At 38.4% G+C, this 17,790-nt stretch overlaps 3 protein-coding genes across 4 annotated transcripts; 1 reads left to right on the top strand and 2 right to left on the bottom strand.

Annotated features, from left to right (window-relative positions):
• Window positions 1-33: 33 nt before the first annotated feature.
• Window positions 34-1,970, bottom strand: LOC133714943 (uncharacterized). Its single transcript, XM_062141229.1, has 6 exons — window positions 1,786-1,970; window positions 1,608-1,700; window positions 1,276-1,525; window positions 1,062-1,158; window positions 475-540; window positions 34-381 (listed from the first exon to the last, which is right to left on the bottom strand). Exons 1-6 carry the CDS (start codon window positions 1,940-1,942, stop codon window positions 184-186), a joined length of 861 nt encoding a protein of 286 aa, XP_061997213.1. The 5' UTR covers window positions 1,943-1,970; the 3' UTR covers window positions 34-183.
• A 46-nt stretch (window positions 1,971-2,016) lies between these two features.
• LOC133714941 (ATP-dependent DNA helicase SRS2-like protein At4g25120) lies at window positions 2,017-10,998 on the top strand. Of its 2 annotated transcripts, XM_062141226.1 has the most exons (28): window positions 2,018-2,276; window positions 2,355-2,910; window positions 3,001-3,164; window positions 3,251-3,449; window positions 3,696-3,752; window positions 3,830-3,935; window positions 4,020-4,153; window positions 4,318-4,392; window positions 4,557-4,682; window positions 4,789-4,920; window positions 5,017-5,100; window positions 5,607-5,720; window positions 5,852-5,952; window positions 6,197-6,263; window positions 6,661-6,711; window positions 6,860-6,937; window positions 7,533-7,742; window positions 7,877-7,915; window positions 8,122-8,193; window positions 8,279-8,365; window positions 8,452-8,508; window positions 8,911-9,116; window positions 9,202-9,295; window positions 9,592-9,642; window positions 9,958-10,020; window positions 10,228-10,287; window positions 10,421-10,483; window positions 10,693-10,998. In XM_062141226.1, the coding sequence occupies exons 1-28, from the start codon at window positions 2,119-2,121 to the stop codon at window positions 10,780-10,782; spliced, it is 3,294 nt and encodes a 1,097-aa protein (XP_061997210.1). In that variant the 5' UTR covers window positions 2,018-2,118; the 3' UTR covers window positions 10,783-10,998. The 2 variants fall into 2 exon arrangements, with proteins under 2 accessions (XP_061997211.1, XP_061997210.1); XM_062141227.1 differs by lacking the exon at window positions 6,860-6,937 and having other exon boundaries at window positions 2,017-2,276.
• A 495-nt stretch (window positions 10,999-11,493) lies between these two features.
• On the bottom strand, window positions 11,494-13,292 carry LOC133713759 (ankyrin repeat-containing protein BDA1-like). Its single transcript, XM_062139789.1, is given in 3 exon segments — window positions 11,494-12,371; window positions 12,716-13,126; window positions 13,128-13,292. Coding segments are annotated over 3 exon segments (1,353 nt in total). The 3' UTR covers window positions 11,494-11,594.
• Between the last annotated feature and the right edge of the window lie 4,498 nt (window positions 13,293-17,790).

Here is a 17,790-nt window from a genome sequence, read left to right as displayed (position 1 = left end):
AAACTTCTTTATGGTGGTAAAATCCATATCAACTTTGGTGAAATTCTTAGCAATGAGATTAGGCAAATGGTCAATGGTTCCCTGATGATCATTGCCTTTATATCTATTAATAAACAAGTCAACCCAGTATACAACCTGAGTGAATCGCGCAGTCAGATACAAGAACAAGAATTTGATTATACATTATTCATCAGAAAATTTACATATTTTGTATGTTTTGTTGCCAATCTTACAGTCTATGCCACTGAATCTACTGGTAAAAATACATTTCTGCAATGACCCCCCAACTGTAGATTTTCTTCTTTCATCTTCAACCACTTTCTTTAGGGATTCCCTGGTGTCACCCAATGCCCAAGCGACTGATATATGGGGACGTGGATCCTGTTATCAACATCAAAGATTGTGCACAAGTAATGAGTAATGTTCATGCTCAGTCATTCATTAGCGTTTGAAACAGGCATTAAAAATGCTAACCTTGTAAAACTCAGGGAGATTGTGAAGCTTATACACCTCATTGACAGCTTGAATCTGCTTTGTTATCTGAAACCAAATGAGGCAGAAAGAATCACATCTGATATCACTATAATCTAACTCAAGCAGTCAAGCATGCACCAATTATACACGAAACAAGCAAGTTGACTCAAAAGCCGTATAAATGTCATGGTTTAAACACTGGTATGTTTCAGATTTCCATAGCATATGATGAATCTTACACAATAAGAACATGATTTACGCGTAGCTTCTCACATTTCCACCAAGTCTCATATATTCCTATGTCTGTAGCGTATGTATGAATAATATTTAAACCATTAGCAAACACTAAACCCCATATGCACAATACATTTTCACTCATCTGTTTCATCATTATCTCAGAAGTACAAATATTATTGATCATTCAGTGTACAACTGTACATCATAACAACAACAAATCTATGCAGGCAAGAACTCAATGATTCAAAATTCCAATAATATTATCATTTTCAGCAATTTAGAACTTTTACATCTATATCAAACTCAACACAATAAGAATTGTTATTAAGAGAGAAAGCTCTCCAGCATACCTCAGCTAATCCAGCAGTAATAACTTCCACTGATACAAAGGTGCGTGTATGATCATCGTTAACAAAAACCTCCCACTTGCTAAAATCAATCCAATAACTGTTCCACACAAACAATATGTCAAAAACCGACAATCGGAAACTGGATATGAAAAAACCAAAGCATATGTTCATCAACAAAACCAAAATTCATGTAAACAAGGGAACCCAACCATACCGCCTCTGAGTCTGAAGCTTCTGCCTCAGCATTGCCACCAATGAGTCAATCTGGTGCACCCGGATCGGCACAGTCCTCCCCAGACTTATATGAAACTCCCTCCCTAACCCAACCTGTTCAAGCTTTTGTTCATCTTTGCACAAAACGTCAAGCGGCACATCAACGTCCACAGCATGGAGACCAGGCACAACAGATGACAGTCTCCTTATAAACAATGCCATCTCCTTCCTCGGCGCCGCCGGTATATAAACTGAAACCACACAAAAGCTCTAATTCCAATCCCAAAGTCATAGCTTATCCCAATGCAGCTGAAAATCAGAGAAGTTGGGTACCTGGGATATAGACATGTAGAGCGTAGTTTCCATCTATATGAGGGAAGTTCCTAACTCTGCTGGGCTGAGCGCTCGGCAAGTAGTCCAGAAATCCTTCAGAGGCAAAACGTCGAACAGTTGGTGTCCAAAACTCTAAAAGCTAAATCCGAAACGAAAAGAGATTGAAATTAGGGGTTACCTAATGAATTGGGGGCGTCGAGAAGTGAGAGAGGAGGCGGAGGAAGAAGAACAGCTGTTGATTCTTGAGACGTTTTCTGCTCCGACGCTGGCGCCGGCGACGACTCGGAGTCTGAGTCCGACGACGTGTCTCCGTAAGAAGCTATCAGTGCCTCCATTTTTGGCTCCCGAAAAGGAAGAGCTTTGGTTTTTGCACTTTTACTAGTGCGGTAGGCCCATTTTAAGGCCCAATAGGCCCAAGGTCCATTTGTTTTCGAACCACCGCGGATAGGAGGGAAAACCGAGTCCTTTTAGGGCAGACTGGTCTTCTTCTCAGGCAAACCTCCGTCGCACGATGTCCAACGAAAACGGTCAAATCCACGGCGGAGACGGACTCACGGAGGAGCAGAGAAACCGAATATCTCGGAATTACAGAGCCGCCAAGGCTCTTCTCGACCGTAAACGCCCTCGCAACGACGCCGTTTCGCCTGATGCACACTTCCCTCACAGCAAGTAAGTCCTACACTCTCACCACTACTCTGTTCAAGTTCATTTCTTGCGTAATTGATTGAATCGTGGCTTCAATTTCAGGTTCCGAACTCCTACTCAGCTTAATCAGCGAGCTCCTCTTGCTGAGCTAACGGTAAATACTCCATCTCCATTTTCTGTGAATCGCTGCCACTCAGCAGTTTCTGAATCCAGCAACGGTTCATATTGTGAGAGCTCAAGCTCAGTCATTACTCGGATTGAAGATTCGTTCACTACTCCGATCAGGCAACCGCAGTTTTGTACTCCAGTTGATTCTTTCTCGGCGGCGACCGGAATTCTGGACGACGACGATGATTTCGATGAGAGTGTTTTGCAGGAGATTGACGCTTTGATCGAGCAGAAAACTCTGCAAGTTCAGCGTGATGTTAATGTGAATGGTTCTGCGGTGGCGCGTGTGATTAGTGGCGGTGGAGGTTATTCTACTGACCATGGATTACCGAGCATGCCGGATGAGTACTTGAAGTATTTACAGTCTCTCAATGACCGGCAACGCGAAGCGGCTTGTAGTGACATTGCAACACCATTGATGATTGCTGCAGGACCTGGAAGTGGAAAGACCTCAACTATGGTTGGGCGTGTTCTAATGCTGCTTAATGAGGTACTTCCAAGTTTCCTCTCAATTGTGTATTTTTGTGTATGTTGCAATGATCTTATACTCTTCGGTTTCGTTTGTGTTGTTTGCATATAGGGGATTAGTGCATCCAACATTCTAGCAATGACTTTCACTATAGCAGCATCTTCCGAGATGAGAGAGCGCATTGCAAAGGTGGCTGGCAAAGCAGCGGCAAAAGAACTTACAATCAGCACCTTTCATTCATTTTCGTTGCAGCTTTGTCGATCACATGCAGAGAAGTATGCTGTATTTTTAAACCTCCATTTTGAGTAACATGCATATATTAATGAATCTGATCTGATATGTTGGGTTGCTTCTGTTCTAGACTTGAGCGCACACCAGAGTTCTTAATATATGGACATGGACAACAGAGAAGAGCAATTATTGAAGCTGTGCGGTTATCAGAAAATGGAAAGAGTAGGCAGAAATATAATGTCGGCATGGACAGTGAAGAGTCTAATGGTTTGACTTCTCCTCATCACTTTAAGGATGCGTCAAAGAAATGGCTGAAAGTTGTAACTCAGGTTAGTGTTGAATACCAACTTTGATATTCCATGCTGTAATGGATTGAGATGAATAAGAAACATGCTCAAATGACAAATGTATAATAAGAATAATGGAAATGAATTGTCGGTCCCAGATCATGTATATTTCCTAAAACACATTTTCATTACTGTATGAGCATCTTCTAGTCTCTCTCAGTAGTCTCTTTGTGTATTAATGAATTGACTTCATGTGTGGTATCATCAATAACTTTTGTTGTACTTCAGGCAAAAGCTTCTGGAAAGACTCCTGCAGAATACAGTAAAATGGGCAATGAGATAGGGGTAAGCTGATTACTAGATGATTCAGACATGTTTACTAGTACTACTGCTCTTGATTTTTATCTATGCATTTGAATCAGGCTGAGATTCTTGGAAACTACAATGATATCTTAAAATCTTGCAATGCCTTGGACTACCATGACTTGATTAGCTGCTCTGTGAAGCTGCTCACGGATTTTCCAGAAGGTCTGTAGCATCCAGATATATTAAATTATATGTGTAGTTTCACATGTTTGTCATGTTCTGACTATTGCTTGCTCCATTACCAAGTGTTAAGGGAGAGCCAGGATTCATGGAAAGCCATTGTCATAGATGAGTTTCAAGACACAAGTGCTATGCAATATAGTCTTCTGCGGATTCTTGCCTCTCACAACCACATAACCATTGTTGGAGATGATGATCAAGTATGCTGTTTATTTATTGAATTTCCACATGAAGGAAGCCGAAGCTATCTCTCTCTCTCTCTCTCTCACACACACACACACACACACACACACACTCACACAGTGTTCGTTCTCATTAAGCTCCTTAGCTGTTCTAAAGTTCAGTTGCACATCTCCTGCTGCAGTCGATTTTCAGTTTCAATGGAGCAGACATTTCTGGATTTGATTCCTTCCGTAAGGATTTCCCCAGTTACAAAGAGGTTTGCTTTTATACTTGACTGACATGCTTTGCCATGTCATTCCCAATTTCTTCTTTATTATATATAATTATTTTATATGCAGATCATATTCATATGTCGTACACATTCTAGAAAGAAACTTCACCTGATGAGGGCTATGTGGAATTTGTTATCTTATGATTCAGATTAGACTCAATAAAAACTATCGGTCTACGCGCTATATTGTGGAAGCTGCATCATGTGTCATAAAAAACAATAAGAAGAGATGTCAGCTAAAGAATGTTGACACCGACAACTCTTCTGGATCCAAGGTGTATAGTTTTTGCATGCTGTAAAAAGTAATATTTGATGTCGTTTTCCATTTTTTTAACTAGTCAGTGGTATACAGTTTTGAATGGTTTTGCTGACAAAATGCAGATTGTTATCAAAGAATGCCACAATGAGGATGCACAATGTGCCTTTGTTGTTGACAAGATCTTGGAGACCACATCTAACCAATCAGATGTAAAGTGCTCATTCGGAAACATCGCAATCCTTTACCGGAGGCAGGTCAAGTGTACTTTCCCTAGTGTTAACGTGAATGGGGGGATGGGCGAACACATTTGGTACTTGTTGACTGAATGTACTTTTGTTTTTGTACTACAGGTATCAGGAAAAGTCTTCCAAACAGCCTTTCGTGAAAGGAAAATACCTTTTAATGTTCATGGAGTAGCAGTTTATCGGAAGAAGGTATTCAGTATTTTAAGATTACAAAACCAACATTCTTTGCTATCTGTACTTGTCTTTCAATAACATTTTGCCTGAGGTGGCTGCAAGTATAAATGTGGTTGAAATTACGCAAACGAGAATTTTGTCCCTTTTCACCTGAATCTCGGAGTCACTCATCCCTTCGCATGTTGTTCTTGCTTTTCGTGACCAAGTGGGTTAGCTATCTTAACAAGGTTTCATGTACTAAGAGAGAACTTATCTTTTCTTTATGGCTGTCCTGGAATGATAATATGCAATGATTCCGATGAAACTTATGTTACTTAAAGAAATGTGCTGCTTTTGTTCTATTTGGCAAGGTGTATCAGTGTATGTTTTCCCCATGTTTTTACTTTACATTTCAGCCTGATACAGTAGTAAGATATTGGTGTGTTTAATGAATTATGTAATCAATTTTTAACATTTTATTAGTTGATGCACTCTGTGATATGTAGTTGTTGGTTGTTGATGTAGTGCTTGTCTTATTGTAGGTAGTTAGAGCCATTATTGCTATGCTTAGAACAACTTTGCCTGGTTGTGATGATGGATCATATCGCCGAGTCTTCAAGGCTTTACTTCCTTTTGAGAAAGAGGAAAAGAAGAAGGTGCATGTTCAATGTACCATTATCATTATGACATTCCTTTCAGTGTTACAGTTGTATTTGCTTGTGCTATTTCAACTCTTCTTTTTTGCACCCTCAATGCTTCAACTCACACCTCTGAGTCTCTCACTCAGGTGATTGATTACATTGACAAAATTTCTACTGCCAGAAAATTCAGCTTCATATCAGCTGCTGGTGAAATTTTCAGTGCAAAAGTTTCTGGGAACTTGAAGAGGTCCGTATAACAAGATTTCTTAAACATTTTTATGGCTAGCTCTACACAATTTTCTTTCTTTCTTTTCTGTAAAGTTATTGTACCTCCCAGCAAATATTTGCTATGCAGGTTATTATTCATGTGTATGTCTATTATTAGCTCTGTCTGCTGCAGTGTTTTCCCTTTCCTTTTTTTTTTTTTTTTGACAACAAGTGTTGAGAGTGTTTATTCTGTACTGATTAACGGTCCCTGGGATTACTAACAGGCCTCAGCTTACTCAAGGACGCAAGGTGCTGTTGACATTAGAGATGATTTCAAAACTCGTTTGCAGGGTAAATATATTTGGTAAAATGTAGCATCTGTGGCTTCTTATTGGCATGACGTGGTAGTAGTAGTTTTTGAATTGTAGTGGATAATAAGGACCTAGATTTCATCTTTTTGGTGTGATAAATTGAAGAGGTTGTTTTCTATTTGGTTTGAGTTGTCTAAAGTGGCTTTGCATAGATTCATGCCTCCTTGTAATTAAAATTTAAGAAAACTCCTTGCTTTCATGCATTTTCTTGATTTTTTCACTATCTATTCCACAATGGGTAGCATCTGTTCACATGTTTCTAAACTGGTAAAGTTTGTCATTTGCAATCTCTGTCTTCACATTCTGAGAGAACTGTGGATTTGTTCTTTACTTCAATTCTGAGTTTGTTCAATAGTTTCACTTATCCATGCATACAGGAACAATCAATTTCAGCTGTCATAACCTCAGTGGCGAACATGGTACCACAGGTTAGAATCTCACTTATGCACTGTTGACATGGTTTTTTGATCAAGCTGTATTTTACTTAATGGTTAGAGGCTCGATACAATCTTCTTTGTTTCATACTTATATTCCATGTTTCATCAATCATTTCTCTCATCCCACTTCCATGTATAGAAATACCTTCTGGAGCAGCGTGCTATCGTCGATGTTGATGGTGGGAAGTTGCTAAATGAAGACAATGACATGAGATCTGTGAGTTTGGAGTTTCTAGCTGATTGCGAAAAAGTCACTATGATATAATCTGAAAGATCTGCTACATAAATAACATGATTTTGCATTTATTCTTCTCCTCACTCATTGATTTTGATTGTTGATCATTCTGTTGGATATGTCTTAGAATATCTGAATCTTCTAACTGCTGCAATTAACTCCTTCATTAGGGTGAGTATTGCTCATGATCTAAAGGTTTCATTTCGGCATTTACAATGAGTTTTCTTCATTATCAAAATTGATTTTCTTTCTCAGAAATTAGACTTATCAAGAAATATAAAATTCAACTAGATATGTATGAGGAATTCTAAATATTCTACACTGCTAAAAACATGTATAACAATAGAACTCCGAACTCCTTCTTACTTGTTAGTTCCAATTACAAGTATAATAATTTTTATTCAACAGCAAATAACGAACAGCAATTACCCAATGGACATTCTTATGTTTTTATTTTTAATAATTTTTGGAACTTCTTCTATATGTGAACTTGTGAAGTTGAGTTAACTTTGGTTCTTCCATTACTCTTTGGTCATCCATGTGGCAGAAATGTAATTTTTCTTTGTTCCTATTGCAGGTTCTTCAGTACCTACTGGATGATATATCTGATTTTCTATCCACTCATTTTGCTGCGGCAGAAGGGGAGAGAGAAGTTGTAGAAGGAGATAAAGGATGTCTTAATTTACTCAAAGCTTTCATTGACTACATATCTGAGCGGGAGAGTGAAAACTTTCGCTCCCGAAGACATGACAACGAAACTTCTGTTACCTTAACTACCATCCATCAGGTTTTATTAATCTACATCTCTCACTCAAAACTCCTTAATTCTTATATATATGCTGTTATTCTCATTGGTTCCCCTCTGGATTCTGCAAACATTATTGTATTAACTTACTGTCTTTCTGTTTCATTTTCATGCAGTCAAAAGGTTTAGAATGGGACATTGTTTTCATAATTAAGGTACTTGCCTTAAATAAGTGACTGAAATCATTTTGTGTTATTTATTTATTTGTAGAGTTGATCTGTCATCTTCTTTGTAGACTTGGAGATTAGACATGCTAATGCTTCTGATGGCTTGTGATTAGAATTTCTGTTTGCTTAGACTCATGGAGATGTCCTTTGAAGTTTTCTTTATTGCTCATGGTTAATGCTCATATCAATAACAGGTAAATGAATGTGAGATACCGTTGTTGAATGAATTCAATGGTAGTGCAAAAGAGAATGGGACGTCCATTGAGGTATGTAGTAACTGCTCAACATTTCTTTCATATATATGATTTTTGTAGCGCTCTCCTCAAGTAATCTGTCTCATTTAAATTGTAGGAGGAAAGACGCCTATTATATGTTGCAATGACTCGTGCTCGAACAAAACTTTTCATTCTTTATGTTTTGACGGATTCCAATTGGCAGGTCTGTTTTAGCTTTAAGCTTTATCATACTTTTATTTATCTATATACTTTTTCATTATTGCGCTGACTAACAAGGTGATTCCTTAGATGCTTCAACCTTCACGGTTTCTCAGAGAAATCCCAAATCATCTTCGAGAAGAACAGGTGTGTTGTACTGTTCTTTAATTTTAACTGCTGTGTTTACAAGTAATAGATAATCATGGATACGTTTTTCAAAATGTTTGCAATTAAATCTTTTGATAAGTATGCTACTTTTCCAGAATGAGAATTGAAAATGGGTGTTTAGTTGCCATTGCATCTGACAAGGCTGTTGCATGAGTTGTCATATTGGTGTAATGCCTTAGCATTCACAAGGATCATTATGCACATATTTCACATGATTTCTTGTAAAAGTTAAACATGCTTTTACTTTGCATTGAAGAATCTTGTCGTCTGTTAACTTCTTTAAATACACCAATTTAAGCCTCATTTCTAACTGTTCAAACTGTACTTGCTACAATGTATAAATTTTAATTTTTATGTTGATGGATGGGATTATGTGTCCAGGCTGACATAGAAAAGCAAGATTTACAGTCAAAGCATCATGACATTTCAAAAGGAACTACTGGGTTGTTGGCTGATCTACGATCAAACATTCGACCCTCTGAAGAAGATGTGGTGCAGAATGATTTTCACCCTAGCAAACTTGATGAAGCTTCTACAGAGTTGACTGAATTTGTGGAGGCAAACTTTGGAACTGGTTTCTTAAAAAGGTTCTGTTTCCAATTGTGAGGGGTATACTAATATCCGTATCAATTTTGTTTTATCTGACTTTATTCTTTTGTCACTGTTTAATAGATTCTGTGTGGACGAGAGATCAATTATCTCACATTTATTTAATGAGTGGGCTAAGAAGCAAGCATTTCAACATCCTAAGAGGTTGCTTGACAAGGTGAATTGGTTTTACTTATACTGCTGCATATAGTCAATGCAATACTAAATGTAAGGCAGTAAAACTCATTTCATTTGATGATGCATGTGTAGTCGTGACATACTCTTGAGATAAACCATATCAGTACGGTATAGGGCTTAGTCTTTTGCAATTTGTGTGATTCTGCTGAGTTAGGAATAGTTTCAAATTTTTGAAACAGATAAGAAACTCTATTTTTCCTGTACAGTTTCCAATTTTAAATTGCGGGCCAAGCGAAGGGTGATGCTGACTACTGTTTTCTGTTGTACCTTTTACAGGTGGGTTTTGTAATAGATGAACGTCTGCGAGTCAAGAACTACAAACACAAGGTATAAATTTAATCCTTCCATTTTAATACAATTACTATCTACCTCTGTTTTGGAAATGTTGTCCGTCATTATTTTTCACTTTTACTTCCAAGTTGATAACTAATGGCTGAGTTTCTCTTAACCTATGTGCGGGTTTTAAATGACTGTTGAGTTCTGTAGTCTCCTAATTGGATATGATTTAGCGGAATAGGGGTTCTATATGCCTGCTTGAAACTTAGCATCCCTCTTTTAACTCTCTAACAGCTTTTATGTATGCCCATGTGATGCATCTACGGCTTTTATTCATAACAGTAACTTGACTTCTGTGGAACTCAGGATGTGTTGCGCTTGCTGAAGTCTTACCTGAAAGGTGACGATGCATTTCAATATGCGGAATACGTAAGTATTACACTCGTGGCTTTCTAACAATTTGTGGAAGCTTACCATCTTAAAAGGAAAAAGAAATCCATGATCTAACATTTATAATGGGCAAGTTTTTTCATTAACCTCTGTTCATACATCATACTATGCAACAAAGATTATTTTAGTTATAGTTAAATTGATTTATGGTTTATGTTTCATCAGCATAATATTTCTTCCTAATAGGTTTTGAGATGGCAGAAAATACCTGCTGATCAACGTGCTCATATGATGCGGGAAAAGCAGGTTAGTATAGTTTTTAACATAGGTGCTGAAAGAGTGTTGCTCAGATGAGCAGCACACCTCTCACTTGTACGTGCTTGGTTTAGAATTACTGTGCGCAAGTAAACTTTGCTTCTAACTGTTCATATACTTTCAGGAGCATTTCCAGAAGTTAAGGATTGAGAACTCAATGGGTTCATCTGCACCAACACCGAAACAGGTTGCTAAGATTCAGCACTTGATTATTTCCTTTGTGGACACAGTGGTCTCTTGAATAATAGACTTAAAGTTCATTTTGTTATCTTTGAGTTTTGCATTGCACTTTAGTTGCAGTAAAAAACTTTGAAAGACTTCATCCAGTGCCATCTGATGCTGGTTTCTAGGATTGTGAACAGACCAAATTAATCCCTTTCTTATGTTGATCATCAGATTTCTTATCTGCAAAGTTTGGGTTGCACCGTGGCTCCGACGTCGCGCCTCCATGCTTCTCGTTTGATTGAGCAGTACAAGTCACTTTGATGTATGTACGATTTTCAGGAAAACAGGCGATCTTTTTCTTAAAGCTTACGACAAATCTTGATCATTTGTAAATATCATTTTAGTCAGTTTTCATGTTTATATCTATTAGTGAGTTTGTTATAGTTAATGGTCTTTTCATTCATCTTAATATATGTAAAGGCCAAATAGCTAATGTTTTTAAAAGTAATCTTTCTGCTCTTACCCATATGTCGCTATTATTATGTTTTAGTATATAATACACCTCCTCTAAACTCAATTGAACAAGGAAATTATGTAACTATGGAAGAAAATAATGATATGTTGAAGAAACTTGTTCTTCCTATTGTATCACACACCTTCTCCTATACATCGATACTCAGTCCTCACTGTTTCTTTCCTATTGAAGACTTGGGTAAGTGGATAGATTAGGTCGAGACCTCACAAAACTAATGCATATGGTATGGTATGCATCATTTTCATCAAGCTTTTTTATTTATTTATTTATAAGTTTTTCTAGCTTAATCCATCTCGATCTGTATATATGTATGGCTTTTTGTCACCAGCCTATACAAATAAGTAAGAGACGCCTGTACAAATAAGTAAGAGACGTATAATACATGAGTAAACAATAAAATAATTTGTATTTATGCTTTCTATTTAAAATTTTTAATAATTCATACTACTAATGAAAAGAATCAAAAGATCAGATATACATATTTATTTTGTATCTTGGATGATTTTGTATAGAGAAAAAACAAGTTTATTCTATCGCCTTTCCTTCGATGAATCATGTTCAAATGACATGCATATACACATCGAATTAGGACTGTAAATTAATTTAGGACAAATCCGCAGGTCTGCAGTCGATTTCGCAGAGGTTCTGTAAGCTTGATGATAAACCTCACGGCAAGTAGTACCGCCATAGGCAGAAATGGCACAAGTACAAACAATGTGTACCACCCTGAGGTCAAACCTGGAGATATAGTAATCAATGCAGTGACGTACGTAAAGTACATTGCAACACCACAAACTTGAAGCTCCAACCGCAAGGGGAAATTGGTTGTGAGGATATTGATCATGTGAAGAGAAACTGAAAACCCTATGGAGTTGAAAACCGCCCCAACGACGTAGTAAGCTGTGTTATAAGAGGCGATATTCGCCGTGCCGACAAGGTGTGGTGGATCAGTCCCATTCTTGCTTAAGTTTGTGTCCTGCCAAAGACCACCTGGAGGGTTTATTGCAGTTTCATAGGTTGCCGTAGCCACCAGTACTGCCACGACTAACAGAGCGGTTCGTGCGTCATCAGGAGAGTCTCTGCCCCTTTTGAACTTGAAGTACTCCACCAAATTTTTTGGGTCCATGAGCAAACTATCATGGCTCTCTGATGCTGCGGGGACACTTAGTACGGTATGGTTGTGATTAGTGTGGACTATGTCTCGTGCTCTCAAAGCTCCTGCACCGCGAAGGATACCATCGATCTCCAGGTCACCGGCTCCACTTGGGAAGATTAGTAGCAGATCAAGAGCTGTTAGACCACTCTGATTCACACTGTTTACGTCCAATGTACCCGGAGTACTAGTTCCGTTAACGGCAAGTAAACATTGCACCACCTGTGAGCATTAAGGAAAAACACGTCTAATTAACAAAATCTTTGTGGAATGAAATAAAATAATTACTGAGAATTTACCACCTTGTGGAGCAGCAATTACACTACATTAATTAGTTGTGTATAACTAACTGTATATCAGAAACAAGGCCACACAAGGTGGTTAATTTCACCTAGAGCTAAATTATGAACTCTAGGGAACAATCTGTCTAAATACACTAGCTACACGACATTGCTGCATGGTGGATTCGATATGCTTACTGAAGAACTAATTTGGGTTAGTCATTAGTATGTACAAATACCTTTTAAAGTTAATTATTAAATTATGCTGGATCAAATTGCACTTGCCTGGTGTTGCTTCTTCCAGGTTGCTAGGTGAAGAACTGAGTTGCCATTATTATCTTTCATATTCAGGATGTCAAGTTTGTTCCTGTCACGGACCAATTCCACCATAGCATCAATAGCTTCAAACTGGTTATTCTTAACAGCAAGGTGAAAAACAGTCTCCCCTTGCTCGGTCACATCTTCGACACATTCTGAACAAGCCGAAACCATTTCTTTAATAATAAATATCCTCCCTCTGCGAGCTGCATAATGAAGAGCTGTACATTGATCTCTTCCTTTAAGCTGGGAGAGTCTTGGATCAACTTGTAGCAGCTCCTTTACAATCTCCAAATACCCGTTGGCAGACGCAATATGTATCGGGCTATAACAATCCTGGTTGATTTCTTTAGCAAAAGCTGGTTTCAATCTTAATTAGAACCTCCTTAACAAACTCAATATGGCCAGCCAAGGAAGCAATGTGTAAAGGGTTCTCTCCCGAAGCCAGCGCAACACTATGGAGTATGACTGGATTTTCTGCCAGCAACTGATGCAAAAGTTGGACATTTCCGCTTCGAGAAGCCTCAATCAGCCTTTCATCCATTCTAGCGGGTTAGGCTTAATTTCCGATAACAAGGATGTGTTGATGTACGTGTGATGATGGGAAAGCTTTTTATTACACGTCCTTATGTCTTGGATGTCTTCCATGTTGAATTATTGTTTTCAGTAGTACAGTTCTTTGTGCAATTGTTTGGTTGCTGAGACTGAGACATCAAGGTGCATTTATGCAAAATCATCTGCAACCTCTAGTTGTACTTACTTTCTTATACATATATGCTTCTTGGACTAATGAAAATTTCACCTCCGGCCGTTACAGCAAATTGATATCAACAAGCTAGACAACCTAGCTACTTGCCAGCCAATTGCCCTGGAAATAATATAAATTACACGCAGCGACCAAAAGAAATGCAAGAGGCCAGTGTTGACACTTAAAAATCTGAGAAAACAAAGGCTAATCATCTCGTTTTAAATACTCATCTTACATTCCCATATATTTTTCTGATAGGATAGAATTATGATATGTCAAAATCAAACGGTTTTAACTTTTAAGAGTCACTGGAAGTCTGAAATACATGCACCATATTGTTTATCACGACTCATGACTATAGTAATGAGAGATAATTATTGTTGGTTTTTTATTAAATTATTAAAGATTCAAAACTCATATTATTATTTAAATATTATTTATTTAAATTGAAGAGTCATATCTTTTCAAAGGGTTATGAAGATTTCTATAAATACTCAACTTTTGAGACAAAACAATAGGTCTTTGTACTACTCTCTCTTTCACTTACTCTTCATATTTCTCCTTTCCATTCCTATTTCCTATTCCTTGAGCAATCGATAAACACATGGCACCCCGTCTACCGTTAGTCGTGCAAAGCGAATTAGACATCTGTGAGACATCAAGGGTTGTATCTTGGAGTTGTAGACGACCATAATAACCTGCACATAGGGAGGCGTCTACGGCTTTAGGATACCGAATGTTGTGCCACTCTTGTACTCACTGGCTAAAGTCTCCAATTCTCTTCTCCTTTATATTATTTGTGTTTATAGTATGTGCTTGATTTGATTGCTTGATTAGATTTATTATATATGAATATTTGATACAATATTTCCAAAAATTATAACCTTGTTGTAAAATGAAAAGTAAGAGAGTTTGAGAGAAGAGAGAAATGACACAGAGAATAGAGAGTGTGAAGAATGAAGTGATTCTATTCATCTCACAATGAGGTTTATATAGGAGTACCTCAGGTTTACAAAAGGTAACTATTTAACGATTACATCAATTACTCATCTGATTACAATCAATCAATCGCAAATTATATTCTGTTAATCACCAATCAATCTTAATTGGCGTATATCACGCAACACTAATTGCTATTACATGAATAGCCACATTAATATTTACAACGCTCCCCATTGGATATTCCATGTCAATAGTGTTGCCCCTGCTATGCGCTTCTAAGCTGTCTCGTCAAAAACCTTGCCAAGTAATAAAAATCCTGTGGGGAAAAAAACAACCTTGGTCGAAGGAGAAAAAGAGCACAACGCGCTTGAGCGTGGAGTAGCAGTATCACAGCTTCAGAGATAGGTGAAGTCTTCTTATCAACACCATAGGTAGGTAGTATGTCTACGAGAGGGATGCATTAGAGTTGCTACACCAAAACCTTGCCCGGTAAACCCAGTGGGAGAAACCTGTGGTCGAAGGGAAAAGATGAGCAAATGCATATATATGTCAAATCAAAGCATCTTCTGGATGTAGTAAGTGGGGTGACCATGCTAAAAATGTGTCTCGTCAAAACCTTACCAGGTAACAAAACCCAGTGGAACAAAATAACCCTGGACGAAGGACAAAAAAAGTACACGATGGTCAAATGAGTATACTTCAGGATACTCCCCCTGATTTCGACTCTCCCTGAAAATTACATGTTAGGTAATTCAGATAATTTACGTAGACCAATACCTTGTACATGATTCTGGAATGTAACTTTGGTAGTGACTTGGTAAAGAGGTCTGCACGATTGTCTTCAGATCGAATCTGCTTGACTTCAATCTTCTGATGCTCCTGTTGTTGCTGATTGAAGGAGAACTTCGGTGCAATATGTTTGGTGTTGTCTCCTTTGATGAAACCTATCTTCATTTGCTCAATGCAAGTAGTTTGTGCCAAGTTTACCCTCTTCTGGGGATAAGAATCCTTCGAACCTAATGGTCTACCTCGCTTCTGGGCAGGGACATATGACTGGTTAGCCGCCATGGTCGTACCTCGTCCATCTGGGACGACACATCCTACAGGGACGTCTATCCTTGCAGGCACATTTGCAGCAGGTATATATGATCTCGTCACTTTAGCTAGATCGGAGAAAGTGTCTGGCATATTGTATTCTATACTCTATAGATCTAGAATTGTCCACACTTCACTATTTTCGTGCGGTTTGGGGATCAAGATGAGACATTGTGGGAACATTCCATGTTAGTTCATGCCGTTCATCAGGAACGGTGATGTTCTTATCTCCCCCTAACGGCGGGAAGACTGTCTCATCAAAGTGACAATCCGCAAATCTAGCGGTAAAGAGATCGCCTGTCAAGGGGTCTAAAGAGCACATAATGGATAGGACTCATAATTGACATGTATGCCCATCCTTTGTTGAGGACCCAATTTTGTACGTTGTGACGGCACAATTGGCAAGAGGACTGCATACCCAAATGCGTGTAAGTGCGAAACATCAGGTTCGTACCCAGTCACCAGTTGTAACGCAGAGTAAGGTTGGGTAGCAATGGGTCTCAACGGGACCAACATAGCTGCATGCAAAATTGCATAGCCCCATCCAGAAATTAGAAGCTTGGAGCACATTACCAAGATTCTATTTGCGAGACCATCTTGGGTGTGAACATAGGGAACTATATGTTCAACATCAATCCCAAGGGATATGCAATAATCATCGAAAAACTTCGATGTAAACTCTCCGGCATTATAAAGTCTTATGTACTTTATGGGATAATCCGAGTGGTGAGCCCTCAATTTCATGATCTGGGCGAGAGTTTAGCAAAAGCAGCATTTTCTTATGGACAGTAGTGTAACATGTGATCACTTTGTCGATACATCAACCAAAACCATTAATATTTAACTGGTCCACATGGTGGTTGGATATGTCCACAAATTTCCCTTGCATTTTGTGCAGAAAAATGGTGGTGTATGTACTAGTTTTTGCATATGATGGTCTAGTATTAAATATTCTTAACGAGTATGGCATAATGTGTCATTATATACAAGACCCTTATTCAGAAGGAGATGCACCTGCGATGAGTTGAGGATACGGTGCATCATACTTTGACCTGTGTGTCCCAAATGGTCATGCCATAGCAAGTAGTTGCTTGAATTAGTTAGCTTCTAGCTAACAGATTCCAATTTCCCAATGTACGCTTCTGGCCACACACGTTGGAGGTTATACAAAGATATTACACTCATTTTTCTCAGTGGTTTCAACGTGATAACCGTTGGTTCGAATATCCTTAATACTCAATAATGTTCTTCTGAAACGTGGAGATTATAAGGCCTCATTAATGGTAGATTCAGTACCATTGGACAACATACAGTGGGTTTTGCCATAACCCTTTATCAGGTTGGATTGGCCTGATATGGTTGTCACAGATGTATGAATAGACAATAAGTTTGAAAAACATCTCCGATCTGGGAGTATGGTGTGCGTAATAACACTTTTAACCAGACAACAAACTTCCCCACAGAATATGCCTATTCATTTATTTAATTCAATAGATCACATGTATGAATAAATTTATTGAATTAAATATATTCGAACATAACCACATTTTTATAATCCAAAATAATTGAAAATATGAATCACCAAAATCCGAAGATGTTTCATTCATTAAGATGAAATAGATCGATATGGCACAAGGGGCCAATTATACCCATGTCTTAGAGTTCTAATTCTCGGTATGTTCAGTAACTGCCCGAAAATCCATAATCTCTAGTATGGTATCGATAGGAACTGACCCTTCAACAAAGTTGGTCTTTTGAGTTCCGCGACCGGCGTAATACTCATCTACAGCTTCAGCTATCGCACAGCAGGTGCGAGACCAGCATTCAATTCCTCCACATCGACAACAAAGATCATACTGATTTTGGGTGGCGGCGGGCCGAACCAGTGTTCCTTTCCCCTCAGGCTTGTTGGACAAGGGCACTATAACATGGGGCCATGCGCTTTAACTTTGGGCCTTGGCTATGCGGCTCACGGTCACATGGTCCATTTTTTTTTCACGGCCGCAATTTCTCCTTTTGCGATTAGGTTCACGATGAGTAATATCATTTGCTTCAAGCAAAAGTGTTGCTCAGGTACCGATGGGCTTGGCTTGATCATTCCTCAACAGAAGGTTGTTGTTCATTTCAGTAAGCAACAAGATAGTGATCAATTCTGAGAATTAGTAAAGTGACTCTCCTTGTATTATTTTGGGCAGATGGGTTTGTTCAATATCTTGCTAATCATGTTTTGCTTCAGGCAAGAAAGCATGCCAACTTT

The sequence above is a fragment of the Rosa rugosa genome, chromosome 6 (genome assembly GCF_958449725.1).
Source record: "Rosa rugosa chromosome 6, drRosRugo1.1, whole genome shotgun sequence".
Taxonomy (NCBI): domain Eukaryota; kingdom Viridiplantae; phylum Streptophyta; class Magnoliopsida; order Rosales; family Rosaceae; genus Rosa; species Rosa rugosa.
This window is presented reverse-complemented; position numbering and strand designations above follow the sequence as displayed.